We start from the raw sequence: 20011 nt of genomic DNA, 5'->3' as shown, positions 1-20011 counted from the left end.
GTACGGAGTGCTGTTTAAGTGTTTTTTTTTTTTTTTTCACCAAAAGCTGTAGTATTTTTGATTATTTTCTATAAAGCCCATTCATCTTTAAAAAAGTTCTTAAATAGTAATCATAAATGCATGTGTGTATCTTTAATTTTTATGATTAAATTGATGTTTGCAAAGAGCTATGTTTTTACGTATATGATATTCATAATAAAATAAGTAACTATAAAAATGTTAAATTATGAAAAATAAAATGAACATTAAATATACCCATTTCTATTCTACATTTTTACGTATTGTAAATACACAATTTACAATTATATTAAAGTAACGTACCTTTTTAGTGGGTTTTTTATTGTTACAATTTTTTTTATTAAATGCTTAAATATAATGTAGTGGGTGACGCGTGTGTCGCTGGCGCATTGCATGCTGGGATATGTCTCCTGCACACACAGCTCCTCCCCACGTGTTTGACTGTAGCTCTGCGATCAGTAACATGGTAGCAACAGCGGTTCCTGTGATTTACACATACACGCACATCGCTTGACTGAAGCACCTGAAGAAGTCAAAACCCCCGAGTTCAAGCAATAAACACGTTTGTCTAGTAAACTACAGGTTAGTTTGATCACTTTAACTTCAGTCATTTGCTTATTTATTGACACAGCAGAGGCCTCGGCTGTCTGTGTGTCAGTCAGTTGTGTTCAGCATGCTAGAAATGTTAACACTTGTATCAAAGTTACCAACGTAAAAACATTAATATGCGCATAAACTGACTGAGGATGGTGGTCAAATGATCCGTTTTGTGCTAAACGAGTTTTTATGTTGTCTTTGACAGAGCTGCTAACAGTTTAGCATGCTGCTTATTTTGCTGACCTGTTTTATTTAAGTGCGTTTTATATCGTTATTATGTCGATAAATTGTAGTGTAAGTTACTGTAGCGAGATCTGTATGTTTTCTACAGTTCTTCTTGGCCCTCAGTATCTCGTTACTTGGTCATGACAATAACAAGTGACTGACAGTTTAATATGTGTATATTGCATCATGTAAGTATTATTATCCTCTATATACATAGGAAGTAACCAGTACCTGTCTATTATGTCATGTTATTGATGATATTGGAGAAACATGTATGTTTCATTCATGTTGAAAAGTGGTTATGCTGTTAGCTAAATAATGTAGAATTAAATAATCTAGTCACACTTTACAATAAAGTTGTATTTGTTAACATTAGGAAATACATTAGCTGAAAGGAACAGCAATGCTTCTACAGCATTCATTCATTTTAGCATTTAACAAATACATTGTAAAATCAAAAGTTTTGGCTGTTAACATTAGTTAATGCACAATAAACCAACATAAACAATTGTGCTGTCATTAACTAACATTAACCAAAATAATAAATGCTAAAAAAAACTTTTATTATAATGTGGAAATTGACACATTCATTACTTTTTCCCAGTCCAAAACAAACCTTAAATCTTGATTTACTTTGCTTCAATATATTAGTGAGTGATGTAGGAATGCTGTGTCTGCAGGTTTGAAGTCCACCAGCAAAGGTTTCTAGTCTCTTCATTATGGCCAGTGGTGATGATGACGACCCAATTATACAAGAGGTACATATGGACATTTACATTTTCTTCTGTTTTTCTTACATAGTATATAAACACGACATTAAACATTCTTACTGCTTTTGCTTTCTTGTTAGATTGATGTGTACCTGGCCAAAAGTCTCGTGGAAAAGCTGTATTTGTTCCAGGTAAGAGTGTTGGATAAAATGAGTGCGTTTACATGACCAGTGGTCACCAATTCTATTCCTGGAGATCTACCCTCCTGCATGCTTTAGATCCAACCCTGCTTCAGCACAACTGCCTCTAATTTTTAGGTAGCCATGGAAAGCTTGATTAGCAGGTTCAGGTGTGTTTGATTGGGGTTGGAGGTGAACGCTGCAGTAAAGTAGATCTCCAGGAACTGGGGTAGTGACCAAGGCCTTTCACTATTTCTCCATTCGAAAGCTTAGGCAGCTGACTTGCTGCCTTATGAGGCAATAGGCTAGTTCGACTTGAAGCAGCGCCGCAAGATCTGACAGCCGGATCCGTGAGAGCGATTTAAAAGCACACTCCTCCGAATGATTTCTTTTGCTGTACTCTGACGTCATCCACCTGTCAGTTCTTGCAGCACTGGATGAAATCAAACAAGCTTATTGACTTCGGCAGCATGAAGGCAGCTCTGGGAAGGGCATCCGGACAGAGATTAGCTTAAACCAGGACTATGCCTTAGTTTAATTAGGAAGTATAACTAGTTTTAACAAACATGTTACAACATTACCTGTGTGCATTTTGAGGAAAAACAAAGGGTACTGATGTATTTTAAGATATGTTGGTGCAAGTTGTTTTCAGTTTGGACAGCTCTTAAATTTATTTTAATCTTGGACTAGTCTAATCACTGTCCGGGAAACCGCCTCTTAAAGGGTTAGTTTACCCAAAATAAAAAAATAGCTGTTTATTTTTTCAAGCTCAGGCCATCTGATATCTTAGTAACTTTTTCTTCAGTAGAACATTAGTGAAGATATTTTGCCCAAATCTTAGTGCTCTGTGATTCATATAATGCAAGTCAATGGTTTCCATCACTTTGAGAGTTCAAAAAGCAAATCTGCCAAACATGAGTGCATTTTCTTGTGATGTTTGTGGCTTTTGGCAAACTAGCCTCTAAGTGTCACCTATAGAGCGGGAGGGTATTGAAATTAATATTTTGTTTGGGTGCCTGCATATACATAATACAGATTGCATTAAATTATTTGGTACATGTTTCAAAAGTTAGTAAAATTTTAATTTAACCTTAATTATTGTCCATTGACATTATCCATTCACTATAAATTTATTGGACAACACTTCTGTTATAATGTCTAATCAGGGCTCAAAATTAACTTTTTTTATTTGGTAGCACTGGCGCTCCCAACTTTAAAGAGTTAGGAGTACCAGCAAAAATTTAGGCGCACTAATCCAAAAATTATGAAGCACCACAATTACAATGTATAAGTTAATAGATTTATTTTATCAAAAATTAAACACCACAGCTGGGCTATACACATCCTATGGCCAGGATTTGAAATGTGGTCTTTTTTGCTGCATAGATTTCTAAAATAATACCCAAATGCTGTTTAAATAATATAGCAGCAATAATAATTTAACAATTACAGGTAACATCATTATGATTACAATAGAAAACATGTAAAACACTGATTTATTGTGACATTACAAAAGTGACCCTAATATAGAAGGCTAATATATATTGGTAACTGCATTACCAGGATGCTATTACTACTAATTAGGCAATGTTTTTAAAAACATACCATCAGTATGTCGTGTTCCACCTCAACTTGGAATACAAGGATGTCTGTCGGATGTCCCTCAAGCAGGATGCACACATACATCAAACACTATTTGACAGGTCGGTGTCTCCATTAATAATGAACACATTTGTCACAACACTTCTTGTGTTTTTGGCACTTTCGCCATGTTTAAGCAGGGTCTCGCTCGTAAAATGTGTGGATTCTGCCACTAACGCTGTTTTACCTGCAACCTCCGTTTCACAGGATTTACAGTAAACACAGTAACATCGAGTCATTTTCATAGCGGAGCCGCTTGTAATCTTTAAGCCAGTCTCTCCGAAAGGTTTAACGTTTAGCCTTATTTTCCGGTGGTGAAGTTACATTTAAATCCGGACTGTCGTTATGAATTAATACAGTAGTAACATTGGCTGTAGTCGGCTCGTTCTCTTCATGCTCGCAGTTCGTCTTTTCACATTTTCGCACTTTATGTACCAACGTAGCATGGCAACAAGGAATGATTGACATTCATATCAGCCAATCTGCACTCTTCAATTAAACGCAAGAACTTAATGGTGAAATTTGATTGGTATGATTGGGATGTAATGCTGGAGAGAACACTGAACCTGGAACAGCACACAGCATACACAATCCAAATCAAGTCACACCACAACAAAAAAGGCAGTCGCAAAAATGCTCCCAAATATATTTTAAGGTCGCACAGATTAAATTTCGGTCTCATATGCGACCAAAACAGTCACAATTTTGAGCCCTGTCTAATGCTTCTCTGATATCTGATTATTCGATGTATTATTACTTACATTTATTATATTTTTCATCTCATAGTACCCCGTGCGTCCTGCTAGTATGAGCTACAATCATGCGACTCATTTGGCAGCCAGAATTAAACCCAAGCAGCAAAAGGTAACATGCCATTAACTGCTCGTAACTTAAGCTGAAGTCAAATGTGTGTTATGAAACAGTCATTCACAGTCATTGGTTTTCCTCCCCATATGCAGGTTGAACTTGAGGTCGCCATGGATACCCTGAGCCCAAACTACTGCCGCAGTAAAGGGGAGCAAATCGCCCTTAATGTAGACGGCACTTCCTCAGAGGATTCAAATACTTACTCCACGTGAGGATTATCAAGTTTTTACACATTTAGACTCAGTTCTTAGTATTAGTTATAATATAAAGCTGTCCTTTTGTTCTCCAAATACGATGGATGCAGGAAAATGATGGACAAGCAAACATTCTCATCAATTCAGGCTACCACAAATACATCTCGCTATGCTGCAGCAGTGTTTCGTAAAGGTATGGTTACCATTTCATTTCTGTAGCATAAATGTCATTTTTTTTAAGTGTAGGAGAAGAACTGTTTGCAGTCTGCTTTACTTTTGTACAGTGAGTTATTCCAAGTGGGACTTAAGTTTATTTTAGTTGGATATATCCTATATATTTCATTTTATGTAGTTTTGGCTGTATTACTCTATATTTACTGTAAAACTGCTTTGCTGCTGTGTAAAATTGTGAAAGCGAAATAAATGTGAGTTTAATTGAATTGGGTTGTGAAAAGTGGGCATAACATGTAAGGGATAATGTAGAGGCAGCCGGTAGTTATTGGGAAATAAGCCCCGACAGTGTGATCAGGACCCGACGCGAAGCGGAGGGTCTTGTATCACACTGAAGGGGCTTATTTCCCAATACCTACCGGCTGCCTCTACATTATCCCGCTTATTACACGGCTACTTGCCACATAAGAAAAAAAACTGGACATGAATATGAATTTGAAACATTTTATTGGCATGTTTGTTTTAAATTAACATTTTTATCCTTCCGCGAAACTTTGCACAGATGCATAAAATGATCGTAATACCTTATTAAGATCCTCTGCTTCATACTTGTCTGTCTCCATTTTTTTCTCTTTAACCAGTCTTTGAGAAGTTTTAATGCCCATTCTGTATTTTTTTGTGTGTTGGCTTCGTGGCTGTCATGCTCTATTTTGTCAAGTTCAGTCTCAGTAAGCTCTCTGTGTCTTGTCGTGGTTGTCGAGTGTTTGTCACAAGATGGCGCCAAACAGACAGTAATCTTTATTGATCTTTATTGGCGCGGAGCGATTTTACTCGTGCAAGTAGTCCGGCTATGCGTTATTATTTTGGAGCGGTTATTATTTGAAAAGAACGAACCTGCAAATGTCTCAACTGACCAATCAGAATCAAGCATTCCAGAGAGCCGTGTAATAAGCCAGAATAAATCAAGGTGATTGGAGGTTGTAAAAGAAACATTGGTGACATTAGTTTTAAAAAGAAACATTACAAATAAGGATAATGTGCACACTGAATCATGTTCAATGAGACCATGAATGTGCTTTATGAAACTTTGATTTTTGTATTGACAGGAGAGCTTCATCTTACTCCTCTGCAAGGAATTCTCCAGATGAAACCAAGCTTCACATACTTGGACAGAGCTGATACTAAACATAGAGAAAGAGAAGCGGCCAATGAAGGTAGACAGTTTTTATGTTTTTCAAGATTTAAGATCTTTACTGTCATGTATTTTGTTACAAACAAATCTTATTCTGTTTTTAACTCATAAGTGGACACGGTAGATAGGCAGCAAACAATAAAATGCGCACGCACACACATATATGAAGAGATCAGATGCAAAAGCTGCTAAATGCCACCACTTTTAAAATATTAGATAATACGTTCATCAAATACTTTCTTCATCGTCTTGTAATAATTAAAAGATTTAAAGCCATTTTATGATGGTTTTGCTGCTAGTGCTTACATTTGTGTTATTTACAGCTGGAGACTCTTCTCAGGATGAGGCCGAAGATGACGTGAAACAAATCACAGTAAGACTTGCAAACGTTTCAAATGTTTTTATACAATTGCAAAGAACTGACATACCGAAACGGAACTTTAATGCACACAAAATTAGGGGTGGGCGATATGACCAAAATCTTCTATCACGATAGGATTAATTTTATATCATGATAACGATATGTATCACGGTAGAGTTTTTTATGTTTTAATAAGGTTTAAATCTTTAATACCATAGAAATGTTCATAATTCTCACAAAAAACATATACAAGCATAGAAAGAAGATAAAAACAAACAAAACTCAAGCTCTCTGAAGATACACAGTCAATAAGAATGATAATAAATAATTATGCATGTATGTATAGGCCTATATATATTTTTATTTAAGGTAGAAAAGTGATTTAATCAGGAGCAGTGAGAGATTTTTTTCTCAATGCTGTTTGATTAACACGAGTGACAGACAGGAGCAAAATTAGGTAACTTCCCCTTTAAGACCAAAGTCCGGATCCAATTCACTGTTACACATGCGCTTTCTCTTTTAGCTGTTTACTTTCTCTTAAGACCTTACTGGTCGTGTTTATGATGATGCTTGCAAAGACTGGAATTTTGACGCATATGTGTATTTAAGGCCAATAAAGCGGGAAAAATGCTCACGAGCTTAATAAGCAGAGGTCGCGCGACTTGCGCGCTCCTCACAGACAGAAAGAGCAGCGGTTGCGCGACTTGTCCGCTCCTGACACACAGAAAGAACGCACGCATACAGATCTGTTGTCTGTGTTTCAATGGCTTAAAATAACTTGTTTTAAAACTGCAGTGCTTAAATACGTGTACAAACGTTACGTTTTCGCGACCACACGCACAGGAGCGTGACGTGGGCACGTAACCTCGATAGAAACGATAGTCCAAAATCTCTACCGGTTGACAAATTTCTACCGGTTAATTTTGTCTACCGGTTTATCGCCCACCCCTACACAAAATACTCGAATGAGATTTGTCTATGTCCGAATTAGGGCTGTCAAAATTGCTCAAAAATGACGTTCGAATATTCTCCCTAAAAAACCCACGAATATTCGAACTATTCGAATATCTGGTAGCCCATTTTTTTTAACGACGTTTAATGACGCATTACGTCAATAACAGGACAAATTAATATAAAGAGACATAACTGCTTCTATAGGTAGTCTATTTAAGTTTAAACATATTTGACAACGTATATTACATACACAAAACAAGTAAATCAAGAGACATCAAAATGATATGGTACCTCGGTTACATTGCTTGACAAAAGTCTCTGATGCCTGCTCCATCCTCGACAATGATCTGTGTCATGTCCTTACAAATGAACGAAATTAATTTCTCCGTTATGACCTCTTGTTGTGTTGCAGACAAATAGCTTGTGGCGGGCGATGCAAAGTAAGTGTTAAGACGTGACTGTTTAGCTGGAGTTCCACAATTGTGGTCTCGTTCACAATGCAAACTTTCAGGAGTGACAACAACCGCATTTAAATGTGAAAATATGATGATTGACACGGAGATAACCATAGCAACGGTCTGCCGTCTCACATGCTTATCACTCACAGCTTTGATGAAAATAATTTAACAGCATTATGTTTTGCAATAAACCTCCGTCGTGTCGTTGTGTATTGTACGCATTTGTGAGGCTGCGCGCGCTCTTGCAGTGTTGCCAGGTCCTCGTCTTTTTTGTACTCGCACACCATTTTAGCACTGAACCGTTTATGGCTTTTGGCTCATGAAGCGATCAAGTTTTTGGTGTTGTTAAAATGTGAAGGTGCCTGCCCCAATATTTAGATCTTTGAGGTAAAGCGTTTGGATTTATTTTAGTTTATTATTGGATTTTTCTTGTTCGCTGTGTTTTTAGTGCAAGATCTGGCAACACTAGTCAGCAAACGCTTGTGCCCCTGTCATTCTTTGTACCGCGCATACAGAAGACTTTTCCCCCTTGTAATAATTTATTTCTTCAGAAGAGAGACCTTTCGTGTCCATGATGCACGTTTAAACACTGTATTAACTAGTTGTTCATTTCGGTTATGTAGGCTACACACTATGCAAAGTTTCTGTAAACGCGGTTGTCACTGCATTAGTGCGCCCACTTACAAAGCAGACAGCCACGCATCTACTACCGCGGGCTTTAAAAAAATATATAATAATTTATTCGAATATTAATTTTCATATTCGAAATTCGTTTTTTTTTAACTATTCGAATATATATTCGAATTTAGAATATTCGTTGACAGCCCTAGTCCGAATCAGTACACATCCTCATTCCTGCTGTTTTTGACCAGGTGAGGTTTTCCAGACCCGAGTCTGAACAGGCCCGTCAGCGGCGTATCCAGTCATACGAGTTCCTGCAGAAGAAACAGGCTGAAGAACCCTGGGCCCATCTGCACTATCACGGTATAAAGGTAAGGCGTCACGTGACAGGCTAATCTCAAAACAAACAAATCAGTTAAAAAGAAAGCACCGAAACTTGACTGGGTGGATTTATCCTAAGATCACAGTTAGCATGCCGAATCAATATGTGTTATATGCGCTGTTCCTGTTGTTCAGCTGGTAGAGCATTGTGTTATAAGTACAAAGGTCAAGAGTTATATAACAACATCTGCAAAATGCTTTATAATGTAAATTCTATGTAAATGATATGGCATTACACAAACTACATGTGGTTGGGGGGTAATTTGGTTCTCACATCAATGCTTATTAAACAAGGCTTTAACACATTTTGGGTCGGTTACGCGGACAGGGTTTATGTTAATCCAGCACTAGGCCCTATTAATATTAGGTCATTACAAAAAACACTACAGGGTTGCATCTTAAGACAAAACACTAGTGATGCTCCGATGTATCGGCCGCCGATTTTTGATGAATTTGAAACCATCGGCATATCGGCAATAGCATGAGAAAGGCTGATACCGATTGTTTATTAATTAACTGCATAAAAAATCCATTATATGTAAAAAATGAGTTAATGTTGTTAATAAAATAAATGCTGAATAGCAAAAACCACCTTTGAAGGTTGTCATGCTGTCGTCTTATATTTGTTTTAGCTTAAAGCAACACTATGTAGTTTCCATGTAAAAATGACTTACAGCTCCCCCATGTGGTTGAAAAGCGCAACAGTGCCTGGTATCAGACACTCTTCTGCAGGCAGGGGGAGGGGCGGGGCTGTGTTTCCTACCCTCCACCGCCACTTTCAGAGTGTGCTTGTAGCAGCTAGGAGGCTGCTCAGGTTGCAGCAACAGTACAATTTGTCCAGTTAAAAGTTGTTCTATCACTGAAATAATTTTAAAGACATTATTTAAAGGTAAAAAAAACTACATAGTATTGCTTTAATTTGTGCCTCTCTTAATATGTTGGTCAGTTGAATGTTAATTAGATACAATCCATGATTAGTAAAAATTATTTGATGCAGAAATAAACTAGCTAATAGACCAACTGTATAGTATTGTATACAAGTGTTTAATATCGGTATCGGCATCGGTAACAAAGAAATCCTATCGGTGCATCTCTACAAAACACTGTCAACAAAATATGTTGAAATTAAACAGTACAAGGTGTTTTTAAATTAAAGCAAATCAAAGATGCATTTTAGTCTGGGACTAGAATAAACCCTGTCCAGAAAATCGCCCCTTGAAGTCTTGCTCAGAGACTGAGTTTACCCGGACGTGTATTTGCCTACAATTTACATGTTTGTAAATAAATTTCAAAGTGTTGTTGCAAAGGGTCTGAATACTTGGGTAAACGTGATGTTTAATTTTTTTGTTATTAATATTTTTACCGATGTTTATAATTAGTTTTTAACTTTCTCATTATGGAGTACTGAGTGGAGATTAATGCAAAATGAATTTTAATGATTGTAAGTATCAAACTTATCAAATTAGTAAAGGTTAAGGGTGTGAGAATACTTTTTGAATGTGCTGTAATACATGGTTATTTATGAATACTCCAAAAAATAATTATTTTTCTCTTTTGTCCATTTGGCAATTGTTTTAAATCGCAATATATCAAATTATTGAAATACGCTAACATAACATTAAGAAACAAAATATTATTGCTGATTTCCCTCCCTTGCATGTACAATAGTTTATTGTATGTAATGCAAAACATGCACAACTTACTAAACAACCTAGTAATATACAGTACACAATTTACAGTACAGCATCATACAAAATGATATAATGCCATTGAGCAAACCAAATAAAATGTGCACTTAAAAAGATTATTTCATACAGTATAGAGCTATTGTACCACCATCACAGTACTGTATTTGCAATAACTTCAGTAATTGAATGAAATAATATAAATGCAAATTATGATCATGTATACTTCTCATTTAATTATTTTCATGAAGGATTCACGCTCTGAACATGAGCGGCAGTATCTTTACTGTCAGGCTATGGATACCACAGAGAACACAGAGCTGGTGAAAACCCCAAGGTTAGTACATGGGGAAAAACTGTATTATATCTTTAAACGCTGGGAGAGTCATTATATCTTATAACAAAATGGCATGAATGAATATTTTCTTTTTAGCTCATACAATTTTTTTCTCTCACAGTGAATATCTGTCTATGCTTATGCCACCTTTGGCGGAAGAAAAAGTGTAAGTAAATGTATGCTGTATTATGAAACAAATAGTTTTGATTACGGCTGCATAACAATTCATCTCAATTAATCTATTGCAGAATAAAGGTTTTTGTTTACAACATATATTTGTGTGAACTGTAAATAATAATTATGTATATAAATATGCACACATACATGTATAATTTTAAGAAAAAATATATTTATATAAAGTTATTATACACAGTACACACACATATATGATGTAAACAAAAACCTTTATTCTGCAATAGATTAATTGAGATGAATTGTTATGCAACCCTAGTTGTGTAAATTCTGATTGGACGCCTGTGCCCTCAATCAGTGTTAATGGGGTACCAATGATAATATAGTGTTTCTGTGGATCAATTGGTAGAGTATTATGTTATTATTTTAGTTTAAGTTTGTGGGTTCAATTTCCAGGGAACACAAAGCGTTTAAATGTGTCACTGTAAAATAAATAGCTTTGGATTAAAGCATCTACTAAATCCATAAATGTAATATTTGACCCTGGACCACAAAACCAGTCATATGGGTCATTTAAATTTAGATTTATACATACTATGAAAGCTGAATAAATAAGATTTCTATTGATTTATGGTTTGTTAGGATGGGACAAAATTTGGCCAAGAACTATCACAAAATATTGAGAAAATCGCCTTTAAAAATTTCCAAATTAAATTCTTAGCAACATATTACTAACCATAAATACATTTTTATATATTTACTGTAGGACATTTACAATATATTTTAATGGAACATAATCTTTACTTAATATTCTAGTTATATTTGATTTTGAATAAAAAAGACCAATACAATGTATTGTTGACTGCCACATATGGCAAGTTGCTTTGTATAAACAAGTTAATAGTATTACTTGTATGCTGCATAATAAAAGCACAATAAAACTACGTGGCCTCCTCTGGCATTCTGCTTTATAAAATCTTTAAATGGGTGTTTGTGTCCATTTCTTTCTTTCCTCGTTCCCTAGTGTCAAGCCTGTGGGTCCTAGCAACGTACTCTCCATGGCCCAACTGCGCACCCTTCCTCTGGGTGATCAAGTCAAGACGCTGATGAAGAATGGTTAGCTTGGTTTACAACATCATCTCTGGGCTGTTGTGTCAGTTTAGCCGGTTTCTGTTTTGTTAATGTGAGCTTTTTATTTCTCCCAGTCAAGGTTATGCCATTTGCCAATCTGATGGGACTGCTTGCATCAGGCACAGACTCCACCGCTGTACTGCGCTGCATACAGCAGGTGGCGCTGCTTGTCCAGGGGAACTGGGTGGTGAAGAGGTGAGTGGTTTTTTTGCCTACCAAATTTTCAACTGGTGCATAATTGAACTTTTATTAGATTAAATGGTTTCTTTAGCTAAATTGGTAGAGAATTGCATTAGCAGCGCAAAGGTCATTGGTTTTATTCTTAGGTCATAGTTTTTTTAACCTTAAAATAAAGTTTCCAAAAAAGTTTCAGTGGTTCATCCACTCAAAACAGGGTGGATGGCACTTTCACGTTCGCTTTGCAGCCCTCTATTGGCCAAAACCGCACTAAAGAAGTTTCCAACCGTCGGGTAGTGGTCCTGTAGTTTGAGTAAAAACTACAAAAACTTGCTTTACGGCAGACCTACAATCCAATCAGAGCCAGCTATGCTGCAGTATTTACGACAGTGGTAATGAACAATTACGCTTCTAACCTGTAGGGGGAGCAAAGAGCAATAACTCTTTAGTGTTGCTTTCATTAAAAAAGTGTCTGCTAAATGCGTACATGTAAATGATATTATATTCATGTATTTTTGAGAGATTTATTTTGGTGAAGGTCATTAAAATCATGTAATCTTTTTTTTTGGCAGTGATGTATTGTATCCTAAGAACACATGTAGTTCACACAGTGGAGTTCCAGCTGAAGTCCTCTGTCGGGGTCGAGACTTTGTGGTATGCACTAAAATGTGTATATTGTAGCTTGAATTTTGTATCTAAATAGTCAACAGACATTTCAGAATAAATGATTTTTTTTTCATGAATAAGGTTTCTTTTGTCTTCTCAGATGTGGAGGTTTACTCAGGAGAGAACCCTGATGAGAAAAGAAGTCGCTGCTATTATAAAGGTTGGTGTGTTGAATTCATCTGAGGGCGATCATGTGATTTGTTTAGATGTGACTTTCTGATATTTGTTTTCTTCATGTTGACATCAGCTGCCTCCAGAAGATGTGAAAGATTTTCTGGAGCAGATGTCTGTGCCTAGGTTAAACAGAGGCTGGGAATTCCTGCTGCCTACAGATCACGACTTTGTTAAAAAGCACCCTGATGTGGCACAAAGACAACACATGCTTTGGCTAGGCATTCAGTCGAAGTAAGTCTCTTATAATTCACTCCGATCAATATTTAGGCCCATGTACTGTAGGGTTGCACTGAATTTTCGACAACCAAAACTATTCGGCCAAAGATAGCAAAATAAACCTCTTTCTCAGATATTTTAAAATGCTTAAAAAAGCAAAAAAGTAGGGCTGTAAAAAGATTAATGGCAATTTATTGCATACAAAATAAAAGTTTGTGTTTGCATAATATAGTTGTTTGTGTATTGTGTTTAAACATAAAGAAAATGTTTCTTAAATTAATACATGTATTTTTTTTATTTATATAATAAATATAAAGAGTATTATTTCAAATATTTAAAAATATAAATATCTAATATATAACATTATATATATAAATATCTAATATATAATATGTGTGTGTGTGTGTGTGTGTGTATATATATATGTATGTATATATGTTATATATTAGATATTTATATTTTTACATATTTACATTCATGTGTGCACCAACAAACAAACTTTTATGTTGTATGCGATTAATCCCGATTAATCTTTTAACAGCCCTTCCAAAAAGCTTACTGCATTTATAAAGCATGCAAGCCTCTCACTTTGCATTGTTCTGTAAAAATTTTTTTTATTTTTTTCACTTATTTGACCACAGAAAATATTTTTTGCTATTTAAGTGCAAAATTAGCTTTAAAATAGGGGTGCAACGGGTCACAAAACTCACGGTTCGGATCACATTACGGATTTTGAGGCACGGATCGGATCATTTTTCGGATCAGCAAAAAAAAAAGTATGGGAAAATTCTAATAACAAATCAAGAAATTACAAACATTTATAAAAAGAACAAGGTTGCACATTAAGAAAGGTCTAAAATCATTAGTTACAGAAATCAAATGAATAATAACACTGCATTTATTGTATTAATTAAATGTAATTATTATTTTTTTAAAGCTTCAGAAGTGATTTTCTCTTTGTCTTGGGTTGTTTGATTAACATTAATGACACAGACTTAAGTAGGTCAATTGAGCTTACTGTCTCTTTAAGACCAAATGTGCACAGACTGCATCTCTCTGTTTGTGCACTACCGAGTCCCCTTAAACGAGCGCACAGACACAGACAAAGGGTGAATTACAGACGGCGCAGCATTACAGTCGTCCCACATAAAAACGTTACGTTGTTTTTCATTGCTCTATTAGCCAAATGTATTTTAATACACTACAGTATGAGAGAGAGTAGCGCAACTCTCTGAAATTTAAACATCAAGAGTTCTGATCTTTGAAGGATGATTACGTCTGACTCGAGCTGGACCGGACGCATTTAACCGCATGCGTGCGTTTGTGCGTAAAGTAAACTGATCACTTTAGCGCCGTTTTGCAGTTAAACTGTTTAAAATCACTTGAATGTTAACATTTGCAAACCTTTATAACACTTACAAATTATAAACTTTCCCTATTTAAATTTGCGTATTAATCCGCGAATCACATGCGAGCCGAACCGTGGGTCGTGATCCGTACGGATCACGGATCAACTGCGATCCGTTGCACCACTACTTTAAAATAATTGTGTGTAAAAAAAAAAGGGGTTAAAATCACACAAGGTTGAACAATTGATTAATTTGCCTTTTATAAGAAGGTTATAATACTGTAGCTGTCTTTCAGTGTGTCTAAATAAAGCACTATATTACAGGTTGGAAAAAGTTTTCAGCTTCTCTAAAGATGACTTTGTGCCTAAAAAGGATGCGCAGATGGGTATGTTTTTAATTGAAATGCATAATATGAGATGTTGAGAACGTCACATGGGTGATTATATAATTGCTGGTACATTTTGATATTCAAATTCAACTTTTTTCAATTCAAATTATTTGTTACTCATGAATCACAAGATGTCACAGCCCCTGGCGCTTTTCCATTGCATACTGTAGTACCCCACGGGTCGGGTCAGCTCACTTTTGGGGGCTTTTCCACTGGATACAGTACGTAGTACCAGATACGTTTTTTAGTTCCAAGTGAGCCGAGTTGATACTAAAACGTGACGTGAACACTGTAGATCACAGATTGGTCTGAGAGAATTGTCACTACCATATTCATCACTATAATGCAAGATTAGCTTTACCTTTGTGCGTGCAATGTCTCAAGCAAACCTGTTGTCATCTGTGCTTTGTTTTCATTGCCCAAACTCCCTTTTAGTGGTGAAAACATCCAGAATCTGGAACACCATACCAGTGTTTAACAAACTTGCAGTTTTTGACGGCACAACCGTGACGCATAGTAGCACAGCATTTTTGCAACATAAATGAGGGTCAGCAGAGCAGGTCGAATGATGCCACGGGTGTTTGTACAGAAACGGTCATGTGAGACAGAGGTAGTGATAAAATGTGATGTGCAAACATCTATTTTTGGTGTTCTTTTGATTTTGTTGCAAATTGCATGAGAAACTGCATTCCAACTATGCTCCCTCTGTTGCTCGCTCCCACTTTTTGTATGATGTTATAGCAGTGCTACTAAACTCGATAGAAAAGCTAACCAAGCTAAAGTAAAGTGTGCTGGCACGACCTGACCCATGGGGTACTAGGTAATCATGATTATCAGCTATATAAGAAACTTTTTACAAAAAATCATATTGGTATGGTCTGTAACATCTTGTTATTTTTGACAATGAGTACCAAATGATAACATTTTTTAAATATAACCATTTGAAAAAAGCAGAAAGTAATGACTTAAGATACCATATGTACCTGCAATTATATAATCGCCCATCTATTGTGACTCACATATACTAATCAGTTCTGTATTTATTACAGAGCCTATTCATATTAGTGGTGAGCAACGACTGAAAGCTGCAAAGGACAACGTTCGGGAGAAGCACACCGCTCTGCAGAGGGAAATGGATGCTCGTAAATCGAAGACATCTAAGACTCCGAGTGCCTCCGGTGAAGCCAACCCTCTAGTGCAAGTCAAACAGGAGCCCGTGAGTGACTCTGAAGAGCCCATGGACACCTCAGGCTCTCTCGCAAATGGTACCGCAAACGGTTACCCGAACTCTCCGATAATGGACCCTCATAACGGGCACGGGTCTGGCCATGCACCCACCCCTGAGCTCCAGGCCTTTGTGCGCAATACTTTCCTAAAACATTATGTGCTGAGTCTGAGCGAATTAAAAAGGCTCTTTAACCTGCATCTGGCCAGTTTGCCCACGGGTCACGCTGTGTACGGTCACGTAACAGACCGGATGCTACAGGACACCATTCTTATGAGCCAGTGCAAACAAATCTTATTGCCTGTAAGTATTAAGTGATCTGTAAGATACAGATATTTGATTCTTTCATTTTATTAGTTAAGTTTGTTTCTTAAATACAAGTAGGGTTGAACCAGTTTTAAAGTGTGATCCACTGTCTGTCGAAGTGATAAAGATGTAATGTGTTTGAGTTTAAGGTTTGGCACAATACTTCTTGGGGCTTTTAAGATTTAGGGGGTGTGGTACACGGAAAGCAGGACTTATGTAATCACTATTAATGGAGTTAAAACCCATTAGTCGTAGAGACTAATTCCTAAGAACCTAATCTGATTGTCTGTGTTTGGTTTGTCTCATGTTATTTTACTGAGACACAATTGGTCACTTTTATATATAAAAAAAATAATGACCACATTCTACCTGACAAATTCTGATCAATCAATAGTAATAGTTATAATAGTAATAATATCAATAGTTTATTTCTTTTTTTTTCTTGGCTGATCTGTGATTGTGTGTGTCTGTGTGTATGGTGTGTAGTTTCCTCCTCAGAGCAGTGCTTCAGCAGATGAGCAGAAAGTCTTTGGTTTGTGGGAGAGTGGAGAAACCTTTGATAAGGTAATAATTAAAAAACAAATCTTCATTTAAAGGGCACCTATTATGCAAATCCACCTTTACAAGGTGTTTGGACATAAATGTGTGTTGGCAGTGTGTGAACACAACCACTTTACAATGAGAGAAATCCACTTTTTCTTTAATCTTCATAAAACCAAAGCAGTGTTATTAGACATGCCGTTTTAATTTTCTTTTTTATTGTGACGATGATAAATGATAATCTAAGCAGAAATTTGAAAAATGTTGCATTTACTTCACACAAGCGCAGCAATGTCTCCTGTTGCCATGGGAACGTTATGAAGTGATGTGATTATGTGACGTCAACATCATTAAAAGCTGCAAACAGGTTTTGCAAATTCCCGCAGTTTTTTGCATTTATTTCATCGAATAAAATTGCAGAAATATCCTGCAAATTCCATCGCATTTCTTAAGAAAACGTGCCGCAAGATCAAGGATTTTTGCCCGCAATCACAAAAAACTCTGTTTTTCTGGAAGGACATTTCTTTCTGTAAGGACTGTAAAGTAGATGTAGGTCAGCATTTTGTTTCTTCCACAGCACCGGCAGGTTTTGTTTGAGGTCTTCATGAAGAACTTTCGTGCCAGGCGAAATGTGATCCAATCTCGTCTCACGCAGGAACTCGGGGATGCCGTCACTAAAACAGACGTGGATCGACTGCTCAAGGTACCATAACAATTCTTTTATGCCAAAAATCATTAGGATGTTATGTTAAGTTAATGTTTCATGGAGATATTTTGTACATTTTCTACAGTAAATATATCAAAACTTTTGTTGTTATTATGGTATATGCAGTACCAAGGACTTCATTTGTACAAATTTAAAGGCGATTTTTCAAATTTTTTTTTTTTTTTGCCCCTTAGTTTCCAGATTTTCAAATAGTTGTATCTCTGCCAAATAGTGTCCTTAACATCAATGGAAAGCTTCTTTATTCATCTTTCAGATGATGTATAAATCTCAATAAAAAAAATTCCCATCATATCTAGCCAAAATACACTTAAATTTAGTTACATCATCTCATTTTTGCCCAAATAACTTTGGAAGATGTATATTACTACATCATGTCAAGTCAACGGTGATTACAAGTTGTATTTTTTTATTAAATTTATTTTTGGGCTATAATTTGACATCTAAAAATTTTCACTGACAGCTCAAATTTTGCCATATTTTAGTTTGTACAGCTATTCGACATCTTATAAATGCAAAATTGCTGCTGGGATCATTCTTTGTAATGGATTGTATTGTGTATTTATTTGTTGTGCTGTCAGTCATTGACTCTCTCGTGTTCATTTATTTCAGGAATGCTGTACTAGTTTAGGAGGGATGTGGTACCTGAAGGGTACCGTCCACTCCTGACAGGCTGGACAGCAGTCCGGGGTATCAGATCGATCAACGCTGCCCCTTTAGAGTTTAGTGAGAGTAAACTTTGCACAGGGAGGCCGAGCAGACACCTAAACCAATCATTGCCCTCGGTTGAAGAAGACCAGGGTAGGGGACGTCAATCCACCACTTTGGAGCCATCTGCATATGTTATTAACACTCGATTATGCATCCAGAAGGGTTAAAGACCATATCTGGTCCAAGCTCAAAAATCACATTACCATCTCAGAAAAAAGGGCTGGATCTGTTTGATCCTATGTAAATGTTTAAGTTCATAGAAAGGAGATGTTGTATGCTGAATGCATACGTGGACTGTGAATTAATGGCTTTTTGTTGTTATTTTATGAGCTAATATAAAAAGTTATTACTATACAAGAAATGCAGAGATAATGGTTATATGATTTTATCCTGGTTGTGGCCTTTGAGAGCTTCTTGACTGATTATGGCCTTGTTTCAAACAGTAAGTTAACTTAAAAAAAAGACATTTAATGATTACTATTTTATGTATTGGTTATTTTTTGATTTGGTGTTTATTTTGTTTTTGTCCCACACTTATATATATATGATGTACTGTAACCAAGGAACAAAGGTTACAAGTACATAACACTTATAAGATATAAAAGGGCAGTAGGTCATGTTAAATAAATTAATTTCTAGGCTCCACTTTATGCACTTTGGTGCCATGTTCTATGTAATATGTTTACACCCCTACTAAAATGTATCAGTTAAACCAAAGCTTTTGACAACTATAAGTGGTTCTCGTGGGATAAAACATTTCGATATTTTGGATTCTGTGAGCAGATTAGATCAAAGATTATGAATATTGTCACAGATGACTGGCTGAAAGGTAAATGTATTAATTATTAATAATGAATACAACTGATCCTAAGGTTTTTTGGTGTGATTTTTTGAGATTGAATCTGAAGATATATTTCGATCAGAGGCAGATCAGAGATTTTGAAGAGACACTTATGTCATTTGCTGTTGTGTCTGATAAAATTATATTTAAGTGCAGACTTGTCCAGTTCTTTTCAAACCATTTAAAACATTAAAAGACCTCGCCTCTCTTGCAATAATGGCCACATTGAAGAACATTCAGGTTTACTGCCACAAAAGGCTTTAAATAAAAAGTGTCAAGAAAATGCAAATGTTCCTTGTCATACTGGTTAAAACTGAAGTTCTGAAAATTAAAGGGATTTTATTTTAACTTTCTTGTCTAGTGAGAAGTTGCTATAAATGATAAAAATATATATATTATTATCACTAGACAAAGAAAGTTGAAATTAATTGTAATTTATAAACTAAAAAATGAAGGAACTTTAACAGTATAGTTGTTTGAGAAACTTCCTAAACTGCTTTTCTGGGTGTATAAGAAAGTGCCTCTTAAATATTCAGGGGAATTATTGTATAGCTGTTACTTAACTTTAGTATCATCAGTATAAAACATCACCTGTCTTTTTTTAAGCATTCCTCAGATTTGGACACATTGTAAACTTCTTTGCCAATTCTGTATATCATATACTGTAAGAGGAGGGTTTCAGCAAGTAAAGGCAGACATCAGGTTTTTTTTTTCTATCATACACAATAAAAGCTGCAGCTGAAATCTTGTCTTCAGTAATTATTTTTTTGCTAAAGCACTTTTGAATTTTCAGAAAAACTGAATACTTACATTTGAAATGCTCAAACACACTCCGTACAT

At 35.9% G+C, this 20011-nt stretch overlaps 1 protein-coding gene across 2 annotated transcripts; it reads left to right on the top strand.

Annotated features, from left to right (window-relative positions):
- The first annotated feature begins 443 nt into the window (after positions 1 to 443).
- On the top strand, positions 444 to 19909 carry polr3e (polymerase (RNA) III (DNA directed) polypeptide E). Of its 2 annotated transcripts, none has more exons than XM_065253502.2 (21): positions 444 to 600; positions 1521 to 1598; positions 1691 to 1741; positions 4157 to 4234; positions 4330 to 4445; positions 4542 to 4624; positions 5709 to 5816; positions 6118 to 6167; positions 8440 to 8559; positions 10506 to 10591; positions 10713 to 10757; positions 11748 to 11839; positions 11929 to 12049; positions 12604 to 12685; positions 12798 to 12857; positions 12945 to 13102; positions 14760 to 14821; positions 15874 to 16352; positions 16842 to 16919; positions 17473 to 17598; positions 18232 to 19909. In XM_065253502.2, exons 2-21 carry the CDS (start codon positions 1560 to 1562, stop codon positions 18286 to 18288), a joined length of 2091 nt encoding a protein of 696 aa, XP_065109574.1. In that variant the 5' UTR covers positions 444 to 600; positions 1521 to 1559; the 3' UTR covers positions 18289 to 19909. The 2 variants fall into 2 exon arrangements, with proteins under 2 accessions (XP_065109574.1, XP_073671983.1); XM_073815882.1 differs by lacking the exon at positions 444 to 600 and adding an exon at positions 964 to 1028.
- The last annotated feature ends 102 nt before the right edge of the window (positions 19910 to 20011 follow it).

This window comes from Paramisgurnus dabryanus, chromosome 1 (assembly GCF_030506205.2).
Source record: "Paramisgurnus dabryanus chromosome 1, PD_genome_1.1, whole genome shotgun sequence".
In the NCBI taxonomy this organism is placed as follows: domain Eukaryota; kingdom Metazoa; phylum Chordata; class Actinopteri; order Cypriniformes; family Cobitidae; genus Paramisgurnus; species Paramisgurnus dabryanus.
The sequence above is the reverse complement of the archived record's forward strand: the minus strand, read 5'-3'. Positions and strand labels throughout refer to the sequence as shown.

Bases quoted from the DNA above. Each gene is read 5' to 3' on its own strand.
- polr3e (XM_065253502.2), top strand. From the start codon at position 1,560: ATGGCCAGTGGTGATGATGACGACCCAATTATACAAGAG. The intron at 4,625-5,708 runs GTATGGTTACCA...TTGTATTGACAG, and splicing joins TGCAGCAGTGTTTCGTAAAG to GAGAGCTTCATCTTACTCCT. The intron at 14,822-15,873 runs GTATGTTTTTAA...TATTTATTACAG, and splicing joins TAAAAAGGATGCGCAGATGG to AGCCTATTCATATTAGTGGT.